The sequence below is a fragment of the Epinephelus moara genome, chromosome 1 (assembly GCF_006386435.1).
Source record: "Epinephelus moara isolate mb chromosome 1, YSFRI_EMoa_1.0, whole genome shotgun sequence".
NCBI classification, from domain to species: domain Eukaryota; kingdom Metazoa; phylum Chordata; class Actinopteri; order Perciformes; family Serranidae; genus Epinephelus; species Epinephelus moara.
In genome coordinates, this window is record NC_065506.1 from 37,221,740 (window position 1) to 37,245,228 (window position 23,489).

General features: G+C 41.5%; 1 protein-coding gene across 9 annotated transcripts in view; it reads right to left on the reverse strand.

Annotated features, from left to right (window-relative positions):
• Positions 1–23,489, reverse strand: part of LOC126395615 (E3 SUMO-protein ligase PIAS1-like) — an 87,650-nt gene that overhangs the window by 44,957 nt on the left and 19,204 nt on the right. For all 9 annotated transcript variants that reach the window (XR_007570479.1, XR_007570477.1, XR_007570475.1 and 6 more), the window contains exon 2: positions 2,011–2,506. Coding sequence is in view for 2 of the 9 variants with exons in the window: in XM_050053223.1 (XP_049909180.1) it covers positions 2,011–2,506 (496 nt within the window). In the remaining 7 variants the exon portion in view is untranslated. The remainder of the gene's footprint in view (positions 1–2,010; positions 2,507–23,489) is intronic.

Below are 23,489 nucleotides of genomic sequence, written 5' to 3' on the forward strand. Positions count from 1 at the left end.
TCTTTTATGTTCTAATAACCTAATTGCATAATAGTGGTGAGGCCACTAGATAAGCCCGATTGGGATTCCGACCTCTCCAGCACACACTTTGTTTATGTTTTCTTTTGAGACCACTGTATAATCCTACTACAAGATGTGCAAATAAACAAATAAACAAATAAACATGTATCAAGATTCAGTTACTGTATTGCCTATTTCTCACTTTAAAATGAGGTCCGGCTGGTGGGCTGTGCTCGCTACTCCCGTTTAACTATATCCAACATGGTGGCAGAGTCACAAGCTTTCTCATATTACGGCCAAACAGTACACTAAAATTGCAAAAACATCTGAAGTGATGGGCAATAAAGTAACAGAATCTTGATTCATATCTGATCAGCGCTGCCTTGTTAGACAGTCTGACTGCAGTTCACAGAGTGACTGACAAGATGGACGGCTGCATTAGAGACTCCTTAGTTTTGATTGGTGGCTTTCATTCACATGCAGTATGGCTATTAGAAATACTAATAATAACTAGAAGGCGACAGAGTAGACAGAGGAGTATAATATTTTACACAGATTATCGGTATCATTTAGGCAGTGGTGGTGGTGCAGTGGTTTGCATTGTTCCTGGGTTCCTGGTTCAAACCCACGCTGGGGGCTGTGGGAGCCCTTCTGTCTGAAGTTTGCATGTTCTCCCCAGGTCAGCGTGGGTTTTCTCCAGGTACTCCGGCTTCCTCCCACAGTTCAAAGACATGCAGGTTAATTGGCCGTAGGTGTGAATGTGAGTGTGAAGGGTTGTCTGTCTCTATGTGTCAGCCCTGTGATAGTCTGGTGACCTGTCCAGGGTGCACCCCACCTTTCAGCCAATGTCAGCTGAGAGGCTCCAGCCCCCCTGTGACCCCCAACAGGATAAGCAGTTACAGAAAATGAATACATGTACGTAGCTTTGAGTGTTCATTTTTCTGTTAAGTTTAGTTTTAATTAGTTATTAGATGCTCTAAGGGGATGTGAGGTCATGATTGTCAGCTGTTTGCACCAAACACTGTATTCGGTATTGGGTCAGGCAGAATTATGGGCAGACTCTGGCTCCCAGTGGCGTCACCAGTGCAAGATGGCAGCACAGGATATTTTGGCTTCATTTTTGTAGAGTGGGAGGAAGTGGAGATGCATCGTCCATCTCTATATACAGTCTATGGTAAGTAGCAGCATAAGAGTATCTGAGAAAGCCAATTTTCCAGCTTTTATTTATAAATATTTTCACTTACACATCTTATGAACCAACTGTGGCCTCTGTCTGCTCTGAACCCTCCTGGGAAATCTGCAAATTATATTTCTGCAGTAACATTTCGGTGCCCTGTCAACACATTAGCAGGCAGCCCAGCACCAGCACTGGCAGGGAGCCTCTCCACAACGATGGAAATATAAATGTCAATGTTTTCTGTGACTGTTGCCATGATTACTATGGGAATAATATACTGATATAAACACCCACAATTTTGCAGATTATTTTTTCAGCTTTTTCATATTCATTGGGTAGTTTGACAGTGAAGATATAGACAGGAAACATATGGAGAGAGAGAAGAATGACAGGCAATAAAATCCCTGCTCAGTTGCAGTTACTGTATTTGAGTCTTAACCCGCAGGCCAACAGGAAGCTCCACAACCCTCTATTTATAATGTTTTCTTGCCTTTCTAGACATGGAACTTGGCACATTATACAGCCATGTATATTCTGGCTTTGTGAAGCTAAAACAAACAAACATATCTCATACACTTTCTTTTTTTTTAAACACCAAATCGTAAAAATAAAATGGTGCTATGATGCTGAAAACTGAAAGCAGGTGTGACTAAATGAATTATTATCCACCAGGAAATTCTTGCACTCCATTTAACAATTAAACTCATTTACTATACCCTGCAGTGTGATGATATATAGTGCAAATGTAGCGCATACATGGTGATTGAATGTATCTATCTACGATCTTAAATCCAACTCTCACACAAAGCACACACACACACACATTCCCTCACCTAGACTCGTTGGCTTGATGAGCTCGTCCAGCATGTCGTAGAAGGGCAGCCTCTGGAGCTTGACATCTGGGTGGACCGGGTGCAGCGTGGCCGAGCTGGACAGGTGGTGCGTCAGCCCGGTTAACTCATGCTTCCCAGGGCCTAGCAGTGAGAGGGGCAGTAAGGCAGCGGGAGATGGGGCTCCACCGTGACCGGCGTGACCCTCATACGCCAGCTGTGTCAGGCCAGCGGGCAGCGCGGCGCCCCCTCCTCCGACCACTCCAGCTGAGGCTGGGTGGTGTGGCCCGGGCATGGCCAGCTCTGAGTGGGATACCATTTTGGCAGGGAAGCGTCGTCGGTAGAGCTCTTTGATCTTCATGTGCACGGCGGGGCTGCAGCCGGCCTTCAGAAGATGCAGCGCCTTGGTCAGCAGCTCATGCTTGCGTCCATGCTTGTTGCGCCCAGCGTAGCCCAGAAGCACCTGCAGCTCTGACACCCGCAGGCTCATCACCATTTGCTGTGATGGGAAAGAGGATGAGAAATCAACTCTTGTGATGCTATTCATGATTGATACAAAACTGATATAGGTCGATAGATCAACAGAATTTCTGTTTAAATAGAACCACTGAAGTGTAGAGAACCCAGGACAGAGCCAGGACACAGAGGTGTGTTCATTCTACCAGCCATTCATACATAAGCTCCATTTCTACCAAGCAGTTCGGTACACTTTTTGCTGTTTCCATTGTGAAAAGTTGTGGATGGCACCAACGGAACCGTTCTGTACTGTCCCCATTTTTGGTCCCCCCTCTGTTGGGGTACCTAGCACACAGATCTGGTACTAAAAGGTGGAGCTGTGAACACTGCAGTCTGTTGATTGGTCAATAGAGGACGGTCACTCTGCTCAGGGCTGAGTTGTGGCTGGTTTTGTAGCTCATGTAACCACTGTTCATACTGTGGAGAGTTTTATTAGTAAACTGTAACTATAAAATGAAAGGATGTTTTGCTGCCTCTCGCAGCAGCTCACTGGGCCAACTGCCGGCAACTTTTAAGGTGGAACGTTAACTTCTAATGTTGCTCAATGCATGAGTTAATGACATGAATCCATCGGCACACTCTGACAACTTTGACCATCACTTTAGTTTTTATATGACATAAACTTTTAGTACTGTCTGGATCTTCAAGCTTTTATATATTATGTTCGACCGGACTATGTGAACTGCATACAACCAAATCTTCAGTCAATGACTAGCGCCATTCTGGTGGGCAACACCAAACCCCTGAGTTTGCCTTAAAAGGCCTAAATGCACAAACCCGCTATTTTTAAATATCCCATGGAGAGAGACTCTCACTGCAGCCTGTTTTATTTTGTTCTGAAAATGTCGGCATGAAGCCTCGTTCTGTGGACGATAAACAAGGTGCAGACTTCCATCTGTGTTCCCGATAATGAGGATACAGTGAGAGCTGGCTGGAGCACTGAGTGACAACAACCCCACCCATATTCAAGAGTACTGTTTGCAGTGGAAACGCTAGGTGGACCAAAGTCGTAGGTACCATGTCTGAAGGGTTACTTTTGTTTCCAAAGGTACCATACTGAAAGTGTTTGGTGGAAACGGGGCTATAGACTTAAGGTGCAACAGCGATAGGTGGCTCATTCATTGTGAATGGGACCTGGTACTGCTGCCTGGTTATACAGAGATTTAAAAAGGTGCCCAGAGGCTCTACGTGTTGAGAAAGGCTCAACTTTATGCAAATGTCCTCTCAGGCAAAGCAGGTGACAACCACACGATAGCAATCATATTGATTCTTACAGAAACAAAAGCACTTTGACAGGACTGAAAACAAAACCCATTCTGTACTCTGGATACAAACTGTGCAACATGAAATGAACAACTTCCTTGTGCATAGTTTGGTACAATATCTAGATCAGAAAGCAACTGTAAAGTCGCAGCAGGGTATGCAAATGACATGCTCAATGCAACACACCCACAGAGCTGCAGATTTATGAGCGGCCAGAGACCGTCTACTACTTTGTGTAAGTGCAGCGCTACTCCTAGTTTACCCTGCAACACTCTGTGATTCCCCAGGGAAAAGCTTAACAAGTTAATGTGGGAGAAGACATTTGGCTGCTCTGCTAGCCCTTCTGCTACTGCCAGCCTGACCAGGTACACAAATTAACCGATAGATTGAATTTTAAATACATAACTGGATGATTTACATTCAATATTCTGTGTCTTTATCTGGCACGAGGCTGGTGTGTTGCCTCTGAGCAATGCCAAACTCTGTGCTGAGTCTCTCCCTACACTCATACGTTAGCTCAGCACAGCTGGCAGTTTGCCCCACAGATGTTTTAAAAAAATACACACACACACACTGTAAAGTTTCCTCCCGGCAGACACACATTTCATCGCCCTACAGCGCATAAAAGTCTCAGTATTAGAACAGCTTAATTTCCCAACATGCTTATGAGAACCTGTCAACTGGATCAGCACCTGTCCAAATACTACAGACATCACTGACGCTGGGAAGCAGCATGCTCGATGCAGTAAGTTTTTGTATGTGTTTAAGTGAGAAAAAAACTACAAAGGATTTTCCCTGGCTCAACGTGAGGCTGAGGCGCTACCTCCCAGGGGGTTGTGGGATGGAGCTGCAGCGAGAGCATGAGAAAAAGTATTGCCTGCACTGACTTCAGGTTTAGCTTCAGGCTTGCCCAAACTACAGTGAGCACCAGCAGCTCTTCATCTGACGACAGCAATTATCCAAATGTGTATATGGACTAACTTCAAGTAGAACTTGACAAAGAAAAACAAAGTTGTAGCCTCGGTGACTGTAACTCAGCACTTCCTGCGGCTGTTTGAATGCAAAGGCCATGATCAATTATCACATGAAGCAGCTACACCAAATGCTGAAACTCCATTATTCAGCTCAAGTGATCAAAAAACACGTAGACAAGCCAGCTGAGATTTAAACCGTTTTCCACACACTTGTCCTGTCTTAGCTTGACTCAGTGTGACTTCAAGGTGTGTCTTTCACTGATGACGGCTTGTCTTGAGTTGATGACGTTTAAAAGCAGCAGGCTGGTCCACTGCTCGTCCCTCATAATTTTGCTGCAAGTGTTTTTCCATCACACAGCCTGCCAGGTAAAAGAAGACTTGTCCTACAGATTCTTCACAATAAAAGTCCTCCTTTATTCTGTTATTTAAAGGCTTTTATTGTGAAACAGCAAAACAACAACATGTTAGTAGAAGCTACGAAACTACAGAGGGCTGAACACACTGACTTCTGAAAACGTCTTTCTCTCTGGTCTCGTCGTCACCACTACCAGCTTGGAGTCGATCAGACACACTTTTAGCCTGACTCCAGAGACGATCCATTTCGGGTGTGGCTCGGCATGTTTAAACTGACAATGGAAACGCAAATCGGCGTGGCAAAGTTTGACTTGGCGCAGCCATAAGTGCCAATGGAAAAGCCTGATTAAACAGACAAAGAAGCACAACTGCCTAGTTACTATATCTACAGTAATTACTACTGAAAGGTTATAATTATTTGCTCCAGATGACTCAGAACGCTGGGCAGATCCCAGGTGTGAATTTAAAGAGCTTGGATTTGAAGCAGGACAATGCTGAAGTTTTAATGCACTCAAACTTTAAAAAAACGATTTAAGACACCAAGCTGGCCTTCAATGGAGGGACCTGAGACCAGAATTTGTTTTTCATTTTTAGACAACTGTATACCAGAATTTTATCACCATTCATGGTAAAGGACAAATTCCCTGAATTAAGATGGTGAGGTTTAATTTTCTTAGAATAAGAAAGAATAAGTAAGAAGCTTTGTTACTATAAATAATCAGCTGCCTACAGTCATGTCAGTGTTAGCGTGTTTGAGATGTCAGATACAAATAAGAAAAGTATACCAATACTGTAGTGGCCTTTTCAACATACCACAGTTTCTAGGCCACTTAGTTTAAGTGATGTCTCGATTTTGACTCGTGTTTCTGTTCCTTTTCTGGAGTTCCACAGTACTAACGTGAGGCACGGAGAAGGTTTCACATGGTTTACTGAGAATCCAAAAAAAATCCAGAAAACAAAACTACAGGCCAAGTCTTTCCAAAATTACATCTTGAGCTGTCCTCTACCGACTTGATGTCCCATATCTATATATTCTCATCATATTCCCGTTATTATACTTCAACACTGCATAACAAGTCAACACAAACTTCACGTCGTCTTTACGCACAACATTGTCCACAATCTCCTACTGTCATGCGCACTAAACTGCTTTAGGCACCATACCTGGCATAAATAACTTGTGTCTGCATACTAACACATGAATAAAGTAAATATAAACATAACTTCAGTATAGTCCACTACCATACATTATGCAAAATATACAGAAACGGTTGTGTAAACTTAAATATCATCATGATGTGTCATGTCAACACGGAAATCCTTACCAAATATTAATATGTGCTTAAGTGGCTCTTACAAATACTTTCTTCAGTTACAGTTTTCCTATTATTATTTGGGTTGAAACTAAGATGAAAGACGAATAAACACATAACAGGACAAAATAAAAAGAGTAAAGCACAAGCTCTTTATCTTAAGATGGAGGTGAGTGATAAACAAGAGCTGAAACCTCAGCTCATTAACAAGCAGCCATCACTGACATACATTAAATATGTGGACAGAATGTGGATGACTAAAGCTATGAGACAGACCTTAAAGAAAGCTGATCTTAACTGCATTACACAAGCTACAGACAAGGACACATACTGTATATGCACACTTGAATCAGCACTGCCTTTCTTGTAACACACACACACACACACACACACACACACACACACACACACACACACACTGGGTAGACTTGTAAGAATGTCTTGGACAAACATCCTCCCTTCATCTCCTTTAATGACAGAGCAGGGATAAATAACATAAACACACGCCCCCTAAATGACAAAGCACGCAGGCCTGTTAGTGCCCAGTGTGTCAGTTTCCGGCTAATCAATTATATACACACAGTTATAATTGTTATGTACAGAATATGTGTGCTGCTGTGTCCACACAAAGGATTAAACCTTCAAGCCTTCTACATTTTCTTGTTGTTTTTTATAATGAGGCCCGTTCCTCCTGGGTTACGCTGGAGTCTTGCATTTAATTGACATTTAAAATGACATATATTATGGCTGCTGTAGGCTATTTTTTGTGACCTAAACATAGCAGCTACTTATTAGACTTGGAAAAACAAAAACACCAAGATGCACCAATGCTGCTTTTTCACTGCTGGAATGGATTTCTTGTAAATATCTAGCTTTATATTTAACTTTGATGCTAAGCTATTTATAAGAGTTCATCAGTAGGAGTGCATTTAAAAAATTAATGCACAATAATCTGAAAATGCATGTCAAATTTAGCACATATCATTTGGAAAGAAATACCCATTTATACCCCCTCATTTATGATCTTTCTTTTTTCAGGAATACCTCAAGTTTGACTGCGATGTTGAGGAGACAAAACAGAAGCTTATTCTACTGCTGTCCTACTTTGCTCTTTGTGTCATCTAAATGTAGCTACTACACATATCATAACTCAATACAGTACCAAAACTGCTTTCATTTTCACAATGAGTGGCCCAGGTGTGAATAAAGCCTTTCACTCTGGTTCAACCACAGAACTGCACTGCATCACCAACACTGACGCATGAACGGTACTTTTGAAAGGAACTGAAACCCCAGAAGTTTTTGCAGGTTACTGTAAAACTTGCTCCCCTTTAGCACATCTTTCTGTCAGTGTGTGCAAGAGCAGCAAATCAATACCTGCTTCAAGTAACACCTACAACACTTGAAACATCTAAAGCCACCCAAAAACATTTTCTGTATGGGCAAATTTAACTAGTAAGAAATACAACAAGAAGCAACTTAATCAGCCAAATATTCTAATCTTCAGTGAATAAAACAGCAGATTTCATCCAGAGGATGCTGTTGAATATCACCTTTTAGTCCCTTTCTACTGCAGGAACTTAATAGGGATCAGCAAATATTAACAAGAAAATTAAAAACAAAGCGACTCTTTCTAGTGTCCGGTATGTTCAAGGTCAGCCTGTTGAACATCCAGGCTCATGAATGCCCACTGCCCACTCACTGTTATCATAGGGTACTGCCCACACTGCCTGCTACAGTGAGTGAATGAGAAGCTATTAAATAAGACACAAGTTGCGACCTCCATCAGCCAAGGCCAATGGTGCATTCACTGGTGCATTCTTCTGACTTTGGTGTGACACAACATGGTCGCTACTAAGAAGTTGTGTTGTATTTGATTGTTCAGAGCATCTAAACCACACCTTGATAACGAAGAGCAAAGGAAACAGATCGGGTGAGCCATGAAACTCATGGTTCAGATTATTCCGACACAACTTGAATGCAGCACAAGGGGCCAAGGTAATAGTCAGGTTCACTATGTCCTGATTTCAACCTTTGTTCAAAATCTTTGGGGAGTTTATAAACTATATATTTTTTGGAAAGTTTAGAGTGTGACAGACCCCAAAACCAATGTTTCCATTTTTTTCAAAGTCTCCGTGGCGGCCATCTTGGACTTTCAAAATGGCAACCACCCATAAACTGTTTTTAGGTGGATCCCTCATGACAAATCAAACTGGTTCTGAGTTTAGGAGTTAATTGCAAATTTTTCAAGCCAAAGAAACAAATGGAAACATTAGTTTTCATATTCCTCGTGTTCTACAGACTCCCCAAGAATGTTGAACGAAAATACATTAGGAACTGGACTATAACTGGGACGTCTGCTACGTGCCCCTCAAATAACGACAGATTGTTTGTCCGTGACATTTCTGTAACATCGTTCTGAGCTTACATAGCCCACCTACATACAAGTAGGATGCTGAATCAGTGCATTAAAATGATTTTTATTCATCTAAACTTCTACATGATGACTGGTAATGCACTGACGAGAGGTTTTGTGAGGTGGGCAGCACTAGCTGTCGAACGTGTATGTACTATAACAGGAGTGTCACGGAGAAACTAACGCCATCAAAACTCAAATGGGCTGATATTCACATGTATCAACATGAAGGAACCAATAATGTAAAAAGGAATCGGTCCGCCCTAACAACTATCACAGATTCTTTGTGTCTGCTGTTCTCCACCCACTTTGGGGATGAGTTCCTGGAACAAAATGTTGGCACTGCTCAGGAGGTAATACTAAATACATGTTCCAGGTACTTTGGTCAAGCTGATTTGATGCCACATCACATTCATTCATTCATTTTCCGTAACCACTTATCCTGTTAGGGGTTGCAGGATGGCTAGAGCCTATTCCAGCTGACATTGGGTGAGAGGCAGAGTACACCCTGGACAGGTCGCCAGACTATCACAGGGCTGACACATAGAGACAGACAACCATTCACACTCACATTCACACCTACGGGCCGGAGTACCTGGAGAAAACCTACACTGACACAGGGAGAACATGCAAACTCAGCCACCCTGGGTTTGAACCCCACACCCTTGCTGTTAGGCGACAATGCTATCCACTGCATCACCGTGCCACCTGTAGCAGAAACAGGGATACAACTGGAGCTAAGGCAAAAATGCCCAAACATTCCTTCAGCGTTATGTGATAGAAAACTGAATATCTTAAAGGTAGGGTCTGAAGGATTTTCCAGTTGCTGTTTGTAAACACACATTCAAATTTGGCCCCTCCTATCAGGCTCAACTCTCCCGGGTGTACGGAGCCCGGAGGTACGGAAGAAGGCTTCACAGAAGAGGTTCAGGCAAGGCTCGCGCTGGTGCACGCTCGGACAAGCTCGGACATGCTCGGGCACGGCACCTGCGCTCTCTCATTGGCTGAGGAAATCTCCGCCCAGAAGCAGTCCGAGCTCACAAAAACATCAAAATACAGTTAAAGGGCAGGAGCTCTGCAAACAGAGTCACCACCACACATGAGTAGAAGCCCATAGGTGATGATTAAGCAGGATTTCATTTGTACATGTCTATATTTTGTTTTGTTTGAAAAGCCTCCAGATCCTACCTTTAAGGTTTATGGCTATTGTTCGGACAATACATGCACTGTGATGATGTTATATTGAGCTTTAGGAAATTGTGACGGGCATTTTTCACACCGATAGACTGAAAGATTATTTGAGAATACAATCAGCAGCTTAATCCGTAATGAAGATAACTGTTAGTTGCAGCCCTTAATAAAACACAGGAAGAAAAAATAAAAAAAGATAAAAAATAAATGACCAAACAACTTGCTGGATGCTGTTTGGGCCACTGACTGCTTGTGTCGCTCCCAGCAGTGCAGTGTATGAACCTGTATCTCACTTTCACATGAATGAGTATCAGTAACAAACATCAGCACCACTTCTTCCGTTGTTGACTGTTTTAAAACCACTTACTTCACTCACCAACTAAAAGCACATTAAAATGAGGAGATCACCCTCACCGTGGCCTCACTCACTTTCACACAAACATACCCTTATGTGAAACACAGTGGGAATGCTACACTTCACCAAGTACCAATGCCCCACAAGTATGGCTGTAACTAATGCTTATTATGTTCATTATTTATTATTTTTCCTGATCAATCTATAAGAAAATTTGATCCATGATATAATAAAGAATAGGAAAAAATGAGAGGTGATGCATTCAAATGTCTTGTTTTACAGCAGCTAACAGCCGTAAAACATTCACTTTGCTCACACCAGTTATTCACATTTTAGGTGCTGGAACCAGTTATTCACTTGCTTCAAAAAAATTACCTAAACAATTATTTGATTATCATGAATGTTGAAGATAAATTTTCAGTCTACTTGACATGTTAAGTGGTTTTTAAGTTCCTGCATGGAGACAAGATTTCAGACAACCTGGGCTCCAAACAAGCTCCACGCTGCTCAAAGTGACAGAGCAGAGGCTGCTGTTTACAGACCAAACACTGCATCTTGTGTACAGCAGCTGTCACATATGCATAGCCATACACACACACACACACACACACACACACACAGATACTAACAAAGTGGCTGATGTATACAACACCCCAACACAATTACCAGTCAGGACATACAGGACATAGACCCGTCCTTGTCCTTTGTCACTGCGAGCATACGTTATAAACACATTCATGGTGGGTAAGAAAAAACTGTAAATGTAATTCTGATGCTTTCGGTCTGAACCACACTGCAGTTATAAAAACACATCAGTCAAACACAGACGGCTCGTACAGCAGGAAGCTCAATCACAGGTGCAGCACGCAGGCAGGCGGCAGCTGTCTGTGGATTTTCAACATTCTGAGATATTTTTTAACAGAATAATAATTCTGTTTTTTCAATATCATTCTGTTTAGTATTCCTATACTTGGACTGCACACACACATGCACACACACAGTGTATTGGTCCGGCCAAGAAAACGCTCCTGCTGGCGACATAAATGACCAGTTCCATGAAATATGCATGTTGTAGAGAAGAGGGGGGTGTGAAAAAATGATGACACTGGCTGCCCACTGCTTCTCTCTCTGTCTCCCTCTCTCTCTCACACACACACACACACACACACATACACACACACACTCCACCACACTGCGGATGTGTAACATTCCTCTGGCTTCAAAAAAAAAAAGAAAAAGAAAAAAGAAAAAAAAGAAAGAAAGATGGAAAATAAATAGAGGAGAGAAAACAGTGGGACGGCTGGAGGAGAGATAGATGAACAGCTCGCACTTATCTCCTCTTCCCTGCCCTCCTGTCCATTAGACAATCATTATCCCTCACAGGACAGGTGTTCCCTAAACTTCTCCATCTTCCTGGTCAACAGGAGGGGAGGAGGTTCCTGAAGCTATTCAACCATCCAAGAAGCAGCTCTGATGGAGTACACTTGCAGCTGAACAGTTCAAAAACAAAGAGGTAATTAGTTTACTGTCTTATAAGACAAAGACAGGCTGCAAATGTCGGTGAAAGTCCAGTCGCCTACGATATAGCACTTACGACAGGCTGCAAATCCTCACATTTAAGAGGATGGGATTTGCAAATGTTTGTCACGTTTGCTTGAAGATGAAATTGTCTGTTGACATGTTATGGATTAACTGACCCTTTGCTAAGTCCCGCCCCTCGGACACAGACTGGCCAATCACAGTGTAGCTTCTTTTTTCATTTCCAGGCTGGTCATGGTTGAACATTGTGCCTTGGGCTTGTGTAATAGTGATACTCATTACCTGAAGAGGTAAAGAAGACATACATTTCTTTCATGTTTCAAAACAAAAAAATCAAACCCTGAAAAGCAGTGTCTGAAATTAACACCTGCCAAAAGCTGAGGGTAGATTTTCCATTTGGTGAGAAAATTTTAGAAGGCTATCCGCCACAAAATGTAAATGCTTGTACCAACACAGTCACGTAATAAAAAAGTACGCTGGGAATCACAACTGTGTTATAACGTCATTTACAACTGCGCTGATTCTGTTCTCTGCAGTCTGTCTGTGACGGAGACGAGTTTGACACTCACTGCAACATGGACTTCATGGTGCATTCAAGTGCACCTCATGATCTCTGAAAAAAACATGGCTTTGTACAGCAAAGCGTGTGGGCGCCAACCATGACGCATTTAATTGCACCTTGTAAACTCTGCCGTGAAGGTTGTTTAAAACAGAAGAGTTTCTATTTTTTCTTGTTGTCATGTGTCATTACTTTCATGTTCTTTCACAACAGCATTTTTAATAATTAGATGATAAAATCATAACAATATCCCATTAATTTCTACATCAGCAGATTTTAAAAATTCTATTTAAGAGTAAAATCAAGTTGTTATCAGCAAACCCCATGATATTCTTGTACAACAGGTCCTCTAGTACCTCTGTGATCATTTTGAAGATATTTTACTGCAGCATTTTTAAATAATTCAATACTAAAATCATACCAAATATGCATGTATTTTGGCAAGAAAAAATATGCATGTTCGAAAACTAAATTATCTAAATTATAACTAAATTATCCCTGTCTGCTGCTCACTACCATTATTTTGGCCAGTAGAAAATCTGCTTGGCTGGTGGATTTCTTCATCTACCCGTCCCCTTTGCTGGTGAATCAAAAAGCTACTGCTGGAGACTGGTGAACAGTGTGGGGTTAGCTCGCTGGCAAGCACATATTGTAGACCCCTCTGTCTGCTTCTCTCTGAAACTGCTTTTTCATTTTTCCAAAAATTTGATAGTATTTCTTCAGAAAGTGCAGTTTGACAGTGACAGGCCATCACAAAGGGGCAGGGCTTAGCAAAGAGTCAATTTGACCAATCATTTGAACTTCACCTCATATAACTAAATACTAGATTAAGAATACATACAAACAAGGCATTGCTTACTTAATCTGGGTAAAACATACAACAGCAAATCCTCCTGCACTCCATAATGAACCAGTGGATGTAGTGAAAAACTGACTGCCTAACACTGATCAAAGTAATTGAAAAACAACAATGAAATGCTTTAAAGTTATATCAAAGACATTGCAGTGTCACAGTATTTTACAGCATGTGTGGCAGACTTTACCATTCTGACTTAGAATGTAACCTTTTGCTTAATTCACACAAAAATCAGCATCCTGCCGTCACTGATCCAACTGCACTGAAAAGACGGGTTCAAACAAAGCATGTCTGTGTGAGAATGTGCTCTATTGTGTTGTTTTACTGAAACTACTTGACATGTAGGTGCAAAGGGAAGCTGCAACAAAGGAAGGAGGGTGAAAGGCAGAGAGAGAGGATACAACACAAAGAGAATAGCTGGTGGTAACAGGGGAGCTCTTGCACACAGAAACACACACACACACACACACACACACACACACACATACATCATGCGGTCCAGTGTGGGATTTTGCAGTTGAAGAGGAAGTTTCTCCCTTAAATTTGCCAGCCTGTGACATTTAGCACCAATAAACAATATATCTAAATGTGACAATTTGGGTTGCCAAAGAAAATATGAGGATTCACTGCGTCCGCCACAATGATATACTCTTCCAAATGGAAGGGCCCATAAAACAACATTTTGACCGACGTATGACGCTAACACTGAAGCCCACAAAAACCCAGAGTGATGAAATTTCCTGAGGCAAGTTTTAAACCGCTGCACCAAAATTCATTTAGGAAAAACACACAAACACACACACACACAGCTAGAACTCTGCAAAGAAAGGTCATTTCACATTTTCACTGCAGGGATACAGACAGTTGTCATTTCGCTTTTGGGAAGAAGAACAGTCCAGAACTTCGGAGGTGGATGAAAATAACTGAACAATATCTTTATAGTGTTGTCAAAAATATAGATTTTTCAGTACACATCGATTCTTTATAGGACTGCCCCCCACTAAAAATTTTCCTAGTTGACCAAAAGTCATTTAGGGCCATTAGTCAACTAGTTGCCCACATTTTTATGATATTAACTTAATATTAAATGATATATTTTGGGCGGGGCAACACAATGGTTTGAGTTGAAGGTGTGAGAAAGAATAGTATCAGTAACATTGTTAACACTGTGCTACATTACAGAGAAATACAAAACCGTACTAATGAACCTTCATTAATATAGGCCTATATTTTATCTACAAGTGCACGTCACACACTGAGCGAGCCGCCTGTTAATGACGCTGTGGGCTAATGGGCATGTAGCTACTTCCATGTTTCAGATGATACGTCATGTTTGTAGTCGACCAATGAAGATGAGTTTACATATCACCTTGGGTTCGTCCTTCACCTTCTCAAAATGATCCCACACTTTGGATTTCCTGCCCGACATGTTATTAACTAGCCTGTGGAATAACCGCAGGTACCAGCCCTGGAAATTAACCTGACTCCTGTCTGACTGCTGAGCGTGGACACTTCCTGTGTCTGTCCTTTCAAATTAAATTCCCACATGGTCCAGTCATACAGGTTTTGATTTATTGACAAGGCGCAGCTCCTAATAGAATTTCATGTTTGTTTTTCTGCGACTAAGTGACCAATGAAATCTTGCCAACTGATGACCTTTCCGGTCGACTAACATTGGTCGACTATAAGCGAGCAGCACTAATTCTTTATATTTGAAACTCTTTCTATGCTCATTTTCCATAGTATCAATATAACTTTCCAAATCTCTCTTCTCTTTAACAGCAAAGTTGACACACACACCAAGAACTACATACCTTCAATGGCTTTTTTCCTATTTGCATTTACTCCACCAACAGGAATGCTAAAGTGATGTACTGTAAGCTGAACATCAGTTGGTACAGCACCATCACTTTTGCTTTGACGAATCACAATCACTTTGCATATGCTCAGTAAAACCTGGACTTCAGTGTTTGTCAATTTGTCTGTGTTTTCTTCCCTTTTTTTGTTTCGTTATGAACTTTTGTTTGTATTTTGTGCAGACTGTTGTTTACACAAGCCTCACACATTTCCATGATTTGAAAGTAATTAAAACTTGCACATTTGTCACCACACACACAAAGTCTAGATATTTTGGCATATGATATTTGTCAAGGTTGGATCAGGGATATCGTTTTTTTTAGACAATGAAAACCTCTGCAACGACCATAACTACTCTAAAATGTACTGTATAGCCTACAACTAATTCTACTATAACTTTACTTTAACATAAAGCAACCAAGCAACAGTCCTAAAATAAGTTCAATTCAAAATCAAACCGAAAAGGAAACAGAGAAACTATTATAACTCATGGCATCTCGTTGACTTTCGGTACTTTCCCTTTTATAAAGCAAGGACTTTTCCAGTAACCTTTTGAGGAACTCTGACATTTACTTGCTTTTACAATCTGGTTTCTGTTTTGGTTCCTGGGTGGTGTTACTCGTCCCCGAAAAAGTCCCTACTGAGGTTTTACTTCCTGATGGCTCAAGCACCATTCAGGTGGAGTTTGTGGTGCTTGACCAGTTGCTGACTGGTGTAATATGAGCCTCATGAGTCATTCAGACGGCAAGTAAGTACTTGTCATCAGTCGTGTGAATGTTAAGCAATGGGATGTGAAATGTAATTTAACTTAAAAAAAAACAACACTTTAATTCAATAGTGTTAGTAGAGCGATAACAGGAAATAAGGAAACAACACCACGCAACTAAAGTCCTTGGCCCGGTAACAGAAACGACCTCTATAGATTTAATACTCGATTTAAAAGGATTCAGATCCGATTAAATGCTATCAAAACCCAAATTTCACTCTACCCGGGCTGCTGATATATCATCCAGATTGATATGTTGGCTGATATAAGCTTGTTGCTGATCAGTACTGGGATCTGTATCAAAATTGTTTATTAATATGTTCTGTATTGACCTAAAAAATCCAACTTGTATTGGCTGTAAGTCCTGTTATGGTCTTAAGTCCAATTTTTGACATTGTTGACTTGTCTAAGATTATGCCTGCTTTTGTTTGTCTTCAAAATTACTTTATTCCTAAATTTAACTCTTAGTTTTAGTTTCATTTCATTTAATCGATGCAAATATTTAGGCCTGTGCATGACTAACAAAAGAGTGGTTAATTCTGGTAACTGGAGGAAACCAGAGGAAAATGACATGAAACTCCGTAGAACAGGTGCCTCCACCACCACCATGCAGCTGTGAGGGTATGACAGCTCCACATGTTGGATTCTTACCAAGAAACAACACAACTTATCTTTCTGGAAAGTTTTGAGCAAGTCCTGTTCAATCAGAGGAAGGAACAGATGGGACCCTGTTACACTCCACCGGCAGAGCAGTAAACATTAAAACATGCAGTGCTTCCTGCAAAGCATCATTTCTCACAAAGAAAAAAGACACACTTAAAAAACAAACTGACTGAACATAAACTTCACATCTTCGTGTCTGTGCCGATATATAGCAGGCAGATGAATCCACTGTCAGCTCTGACTCTTGGAAGAGTTTAGTCCTTCAAAGCGTTTTAGATGCCGTGTTGTTTTTGCCTCATGCTGTTTCTCTTATGCTTGCTGAGACATGTTGGGTCCTTTTCCCAAAACATCTGTAGCTGACTCTGTGTCCAAACTGGCCCAAGACTTTGAGGAAACATTGCTGGGCCATTTGAGGGGACCCAGTCACCAACTAACAAACCCTGATATTAGCCCTTTTTACATAGAGATCCACAATAGTGCCACAATGAAGACCCTTCAGTATGCCGGCTTTGCTTTTTTATACAGAATGTGATGCTGCCACAGTGTGTGATTTTAGATCGGAAACTGACATTCAGGAAGCAAAAGAGGCATCTAGCGTGACATACAACATATGTGTCAAGCAGTGCTTTACAAACAACAACAATGGCATAACATTCAGTTGCTGTTTTTCTCTTTTGAGTTAGCTGCTAACTGCTTAGCAGTGGGTCGCTCACATAATACATCATTAAAATATAAAATTTCTGAAAAAATTCTACATTACAACTACAACACCTAGATATCTGTTTTCTGATCATCTTATCCTTTTTTTTTGGAATACCGCAAATCCATATTTTTTAAGACTACACCCATCCAAAGACAGCTAAATATAAAGATACATCTTTTCCCCCACAGCCTGTGGCCTTCTGTCTCATACCAAGCCTTCGTTTTAGACAACCCAAAAGTGAGCTTTCTTGAAAACCCTTCCCAGAATGGAGAAAACCAAACCACGCTTGCGTTTTAGTGTGAATAAGGAGACACAACTTTTCAAAAAAGGTAATCTACTTGAATGATCAGGTCTGTATAAAAGTCGATTTAACTCAATCCAAACGCCTATATAGCCGATTATGGCCACTCATTACCACTTTGTACTGGTGCAGACAACAGAAACAAAAACAGTAAGATCAACAAAACTGTGAGTTAAGTTGTATTGACGAAACAGCACACATGAAAATGAAAAAAAGACTAAATAACAGTAGTGTGGCAGCACTATTTAACAGCTTTATATAATTAGCAGGTTTATTGTGGACGTTTTTTAGTGGTAACTTTCAGCTTGACTTAAACAATGGTAACCACAGTCTCATCTCTGTCAGTATGTTTGGTAGATTCTTGTCAGACTGGAGAGAGGTGGTGTGTCGGGTGATAATGTGCTGTGTCCAGAGCTACTGAGAATGACTGATGGAGGGATAAAAGGAAGGGGGATGGGGAGAGAGAGGCAGAGAGCAGCTGAGCCTCCAAACCAAATAAAATTCTCCACAGCTCCAGTTTTTGCCATTGGTTTGGTATGGCTGGTGACATTACTGTAAATAAGATGCCCATGAGCCTCATGCACTGTTGCTATGGAGAAGAAACCAGTCGGAGGCACAAAATCAGAGCTGTGGCGAATTCATGAGGCTTCATCACGGTAGTTGCCAGAATCATACAAAATTTATTCAGAATCTGAAGCTACACTACATTAACTTAAACCACTGAATTATATTTGTTTAATCTGCATATTATTTTTTTCAGTTAATCATTTGATCTTTAGTAGGTGGGAAAATGCCCATCTCTGTTTCCCAGAGCCAAAGATGACATCTTCAAACATCTTGTTTTGTCTGACCAACAACCCAACACCCAAAAATATTTGGTTTACAATGGACAGTTTCAGTTATTTTGCTTTCAATAGCCCGACACCCATCAACCAGCAACAAAACAGTTAATTTTTAAGAAAAAAAACACAAAATGACGTGAAATACAAGAGGTCTTTCCTTTTAGTGTGGTGCTCCACTAATTCAGTCTGAGCTTTGGCACCAAATTTTAAAGCGCTATCCGTTTAGAGGTAAAATTTGAATGTTTTGTGATGTAACTGTTTTGCCCTTTATTGTATTTTGACAGACTACCACCTATCTGTGTTAACAAGTGGAAACAAAGTGCCCACTGCAAACCCTCCGGTCTCCACTGGTTAACCAGCCTTGGTGACTCTTCACTGTGCATCACCCAGGTCCAGTGGGAGCTAACTAACAGCGCCGCTCAAATGCAATTACTGCTGATAACACTGCCATTGCTGTGAAACATGGTGGCCATCCTCCGGTCTTCCCCCGGGTAGCCCTGGTCAGTGAACAGACTTTTAAACCTAAAAAATTCCTTTAGCATTGTAAGCTATTTTAGCACCACTAGCCTTGCTAACACTGCTAATGAAGCTAACAGTGACAACAATACTAAATGGGGTTTGTGGCTAAAACTGGGCAGCTTACTCACCGGGGTGACCTGTGGGGAGACCGCAAGGTCGGCACAATCTTTCCAAAGCAACACTGTTGGGTCGGGATGGCATTACTAGACGTACAGAATGAGTGACACTGCTAGCCAGCTCCCACCAGACCCGGGTGGTACGCAGTGCAGTAAAGAGAAGAATAGCAAAATTTACCTACAGACCGACATGCATAACTGGTCAAAAATATGTTCCGCAGTTATCTGAGAAACAGTTAACCGTTGACGTCCCTGTTTACAATGATATGAAATGGAAAAGGCGCAAATCTTCACATTGAAGAGGCTGGAAACCAGATAATCATTTTTTTTTTCTGTCAATCCTAACTGATTAATCTAATAATTGTTGTAGCTGTTGCTTCTACAAAGAATTATCTGTCGCTGCCACTCACTGTTAGCAGCACACGCGCCAAGTTTTGAATTTTTCTGACCAAAATGCACCTTGGGAGTGGTAGTTAACCTCTCTCCTCCGGGTTTTATGCACAGACATGTACCTCTTGCTCCTACTTTGCACTGATTCAACTGGGAGAGTTCTGTGTTTAAGCCTTGAAGATGCTCCAAATGTTAGTCATCTAACATCCCCTATGTTAACGTTAAATTAACGAGACTTTTACTTCCAAGACGCCTGAAATAACGCCTCCCACTTCTCAACTCTATTACAGTAACATTTTCAAAAACGGAGCACTAAACCGAAGATAGCAGCATGCCTAATGTGTGAGAGGGAGAGATTCAGAGTGACATTACTGCATCTGTCAGAGGCTTAGATGTTATTAAAACACCAGTATACACACACACAGCTTACTGCAACACGCAAAACAACTCCAGCATGCCGACTGAAGAGACGATCGCTGATGGTTTTTCCCCTGCTGATATTAAGGAACTAAATTATTAGAGAATAAAATCTAAAATCAGCGCCCCACTGTGCGTTTACGCCTCCTACTGCGAAATGTCAAAATGTCTCCAGTGCGAAAGGTCTATTATTGAATGTTTTTATCACTGTGTTTATCTTAATTAATTTATTCACACACAATCAACAATGACACAAACAAAATTTAAAAGGGGAAACGACAACAGATAAGTGCAAACAGGAAATTCACAAATGCACACACACACACACACACACACACACACACAACAAGAATACCCAATATTTCATGGTCATCATGCGAGGTGCCTTAGTTCAGCTGCGCACACACGCAGAGGGCAGTCACAAAGACAGTGCATGCGTGCCTCAAAGAGTTGGCATGCGACGGGGGGAAACATGTTCTCACACACACACTCACACACAAAGCATTAGGACCCACGCACAACACGCAGAGATCATTAACCTCCTAGTGATCGCATGTGCTGGCCAAATGGCTGGTGTGTGTGCAAAGACCCTCAAATGCACCATTCAGCCACATGATTATCGTATGACATGCACACGACACTGTCTGCATGTGAATAAATCTGCTCAAGTAGCTCACAACCTTCCGTTTCACCGGCCTGACAGAGATAAAAATATGTCTGATAATGATTAACTTCACCTGTGCTTAGAAATAAATCATTGAATGCAAGATTGAAAGGACTGGTACAAATTTAGGCTTCTTTCTTTTTCATTGCCTGAAGCAACACAGTACACCTAAATATTTTCCTGCCCTCGTGACAACACTGAGAAGTAATGCGGTGAAACAGGAGTCTCGAGACCACACCTTGATTCTGACTAACTCACAGCCTTTGACGATATCATGATTTTACACATAAAAGCTTCACAAATGAGTCTGAAAACATTGGCAGTCATCTTATAGTGCACTGAAACCTCCATGTTTCCATCACTGTGTTGCCTGTATTTACTGATTGTGGATGCTGATGGTTTCCAGGGCTCAAATTGCAATCAATCTGCAACAACAAACAGTCCAACTATGACTCCATGAGACATCTTCTATCAGCTAATATAACTGTCAGACAACGAGCAACTCCTGGTGATACTGGTTGTACAGGTTACTATTTTAAGAGAACACAGTTGAAACTCAACAGAGGTACAATCATCATCATCAGAGAAATCAGTATGTTGTTTTTTGAATGCACAGGATGAAAAGATGATACGTATATGCTGCAGGTTCACAGTGAGGGATGGGTAATTTTCAGATACTGGTGCAGATATGATACCTCAAAACAATGTGTGGTCCCTTAATAAGTGGAACACGTTTAATACAAAAAACGACTTTCTAAAAAAAAAAAGAAGCCTAATTTCTCAAATATTTAGTGTTGAGACAACACCAGCAACTGTGCAAAAGCTTTACTGGAATAAAACTGTCTAAAACTGGCAAAAGTACTATTTAAATCAGAAACTGACCACGTGACCTTGATGCCACCTTGCGTGCCATGAATTGAATTGAATGGAATTTCTCAATTATGGGATCAATAAAGGTGTATCTTATCTTATCTTATGAACAGACACGTTGCAGGTGTTTTTCCATTGCACCATACAGTCAGGTAAAGCTGTTTACCTTGATGACGTGTTGGAGGTGCGCTGGTAAAAAACCGCAATTTGAATTTGTCGCCTGAAGCCCTTTTAAGCTCAGTTGCTATTTCTGTTTGTACTGTAGGGAATGCCAATTCAAGTTGTGTGCCACGAGGCCGCCGCGTTCGGAGGATCACACTCTGTTATCTCTGTTTAGAATGTGTATGCATTAAGTCCAAAAATGAGGCTGTTTCAAGTGTCCTGGTACGTGAGTGGTGTTGCATCCAGCCTTGAGCTGCCAAGTCTTTTGGATCTATGTCGTTTATCATCGTTAGTTTGTCCAAATATTGTTGCTTGACCGCTGTGGCAGGCAGAGGTAACACATCCTCCCAAGATGGCGCCCCTGTCCAAAAAATTCAACATGGGGTAATGTTAACTTTACATTCTCTGTACCTCCAGGAAGGGTTGGGCGATATGAAGCCCGTACTAAAAAGATGACCGATCAGTCCTTGTTTAGGCAGTAAAGTGTGTGAATGGAGAATGGATCCAGCAATGTGTATGTGCACATCCACGCAACCAGTACAAGTCTACGGACGTTTAATGCACAAGCATGGAGCACCTGTAACGCCCACAATTTCCCCCCAGGGATCAATAAAGTTTCTCTGATTCTGATTCTGATGTCCAGGACATCAAAAACAAAACTTTCTCTGTAGGCACTGGTACAACCACATATCTGTACAGACAGGGAGGAGACCTTTGCAGGTTGGCCGTGGTCAGCCCTGTTACCAAGATGAAGGGAGTGAGACGCAGCAATTGGTTTGGCACAATGTGGCTAAAGCAGACAGACCTGGGCTCATGGAAACTACCTATTAGAAACAGGATTACTTCAGACCAGTGTAGTGCTGAGCTGTGCAATGTTGTTTACAAAGAGAAGAAAAGTCAATAAATATATCTGACAGAAACAAGTAAATTCTCCTGTGGCTCCTTGGAGTGTCACTGACTACAAAACCCATAAGCCTTTGCGGCAAATTAAATGGCTTAAAACCCTGGAAATGTCAGGGACTCATGCCCCTTCAGCTCAGGTCCTTGTTGGCTATTGAGACTACAGCAACAGCTTTGGAAGGCTCCTATTGGCTCGAGGGAGGTGTCAATAAAAAGGCAAGGAGTTCACTTTCATCATGGCCGCCACCAGTCAGTTTATATGCAACACGGGAGAAATTATGGATAATATGTGGAGAAAAAGAAACAGTTCATGGTTATCTACGGATATAAAAATATGTTTGGATTAGATATTTTGCTGGAATAGGAAGCCTGGACATCTGGGAGCTGTGTAAGCAGTGATTTCTTCTGAAGAATATGGATCCATAGATTATGATAATGCTTCATACATACACATACCTTTTTATTACAAAGCTTTCATTAAATTAAAACTATTAAAAAACAACATATACAGCAGTTGTTTGCTTATCATAATAATCAAAAAACACCTCAGGAGGGCCCATGGTCAGGCACAGGCCATCAGATTCTTAACAGTTTCCAAATGACACTTAAACGTCAATATGATTAAATAAACTTTCCATCCCAACAGAGAGTTCATTAAGGGCTGCCAGTGTCCGACCCAAGTTCAACCCAGGGAGGAGAATCACAAACAATGATCAGCTTACGAAGGCTGACCCATTCATATCATCTGCCAATGTGGGCTTAACCCGTGTCACAGCGTCAGACCAAATGGGGTGCAATTAAAGTCTAAAACTACCGCTGGTGTCCCCTAGAGGCAGAGCCGGTTGTTACACCTAACCAGACCACAGTAGAAGCTTTCAACAGCTGACATCGTTTCCCTTTGAGCCCCACATTTGCTAGCAGAGCTAAAAAAAATCTGCTGCACTTTACATGGTTTTGAGGAGGTGAACAGTAATGC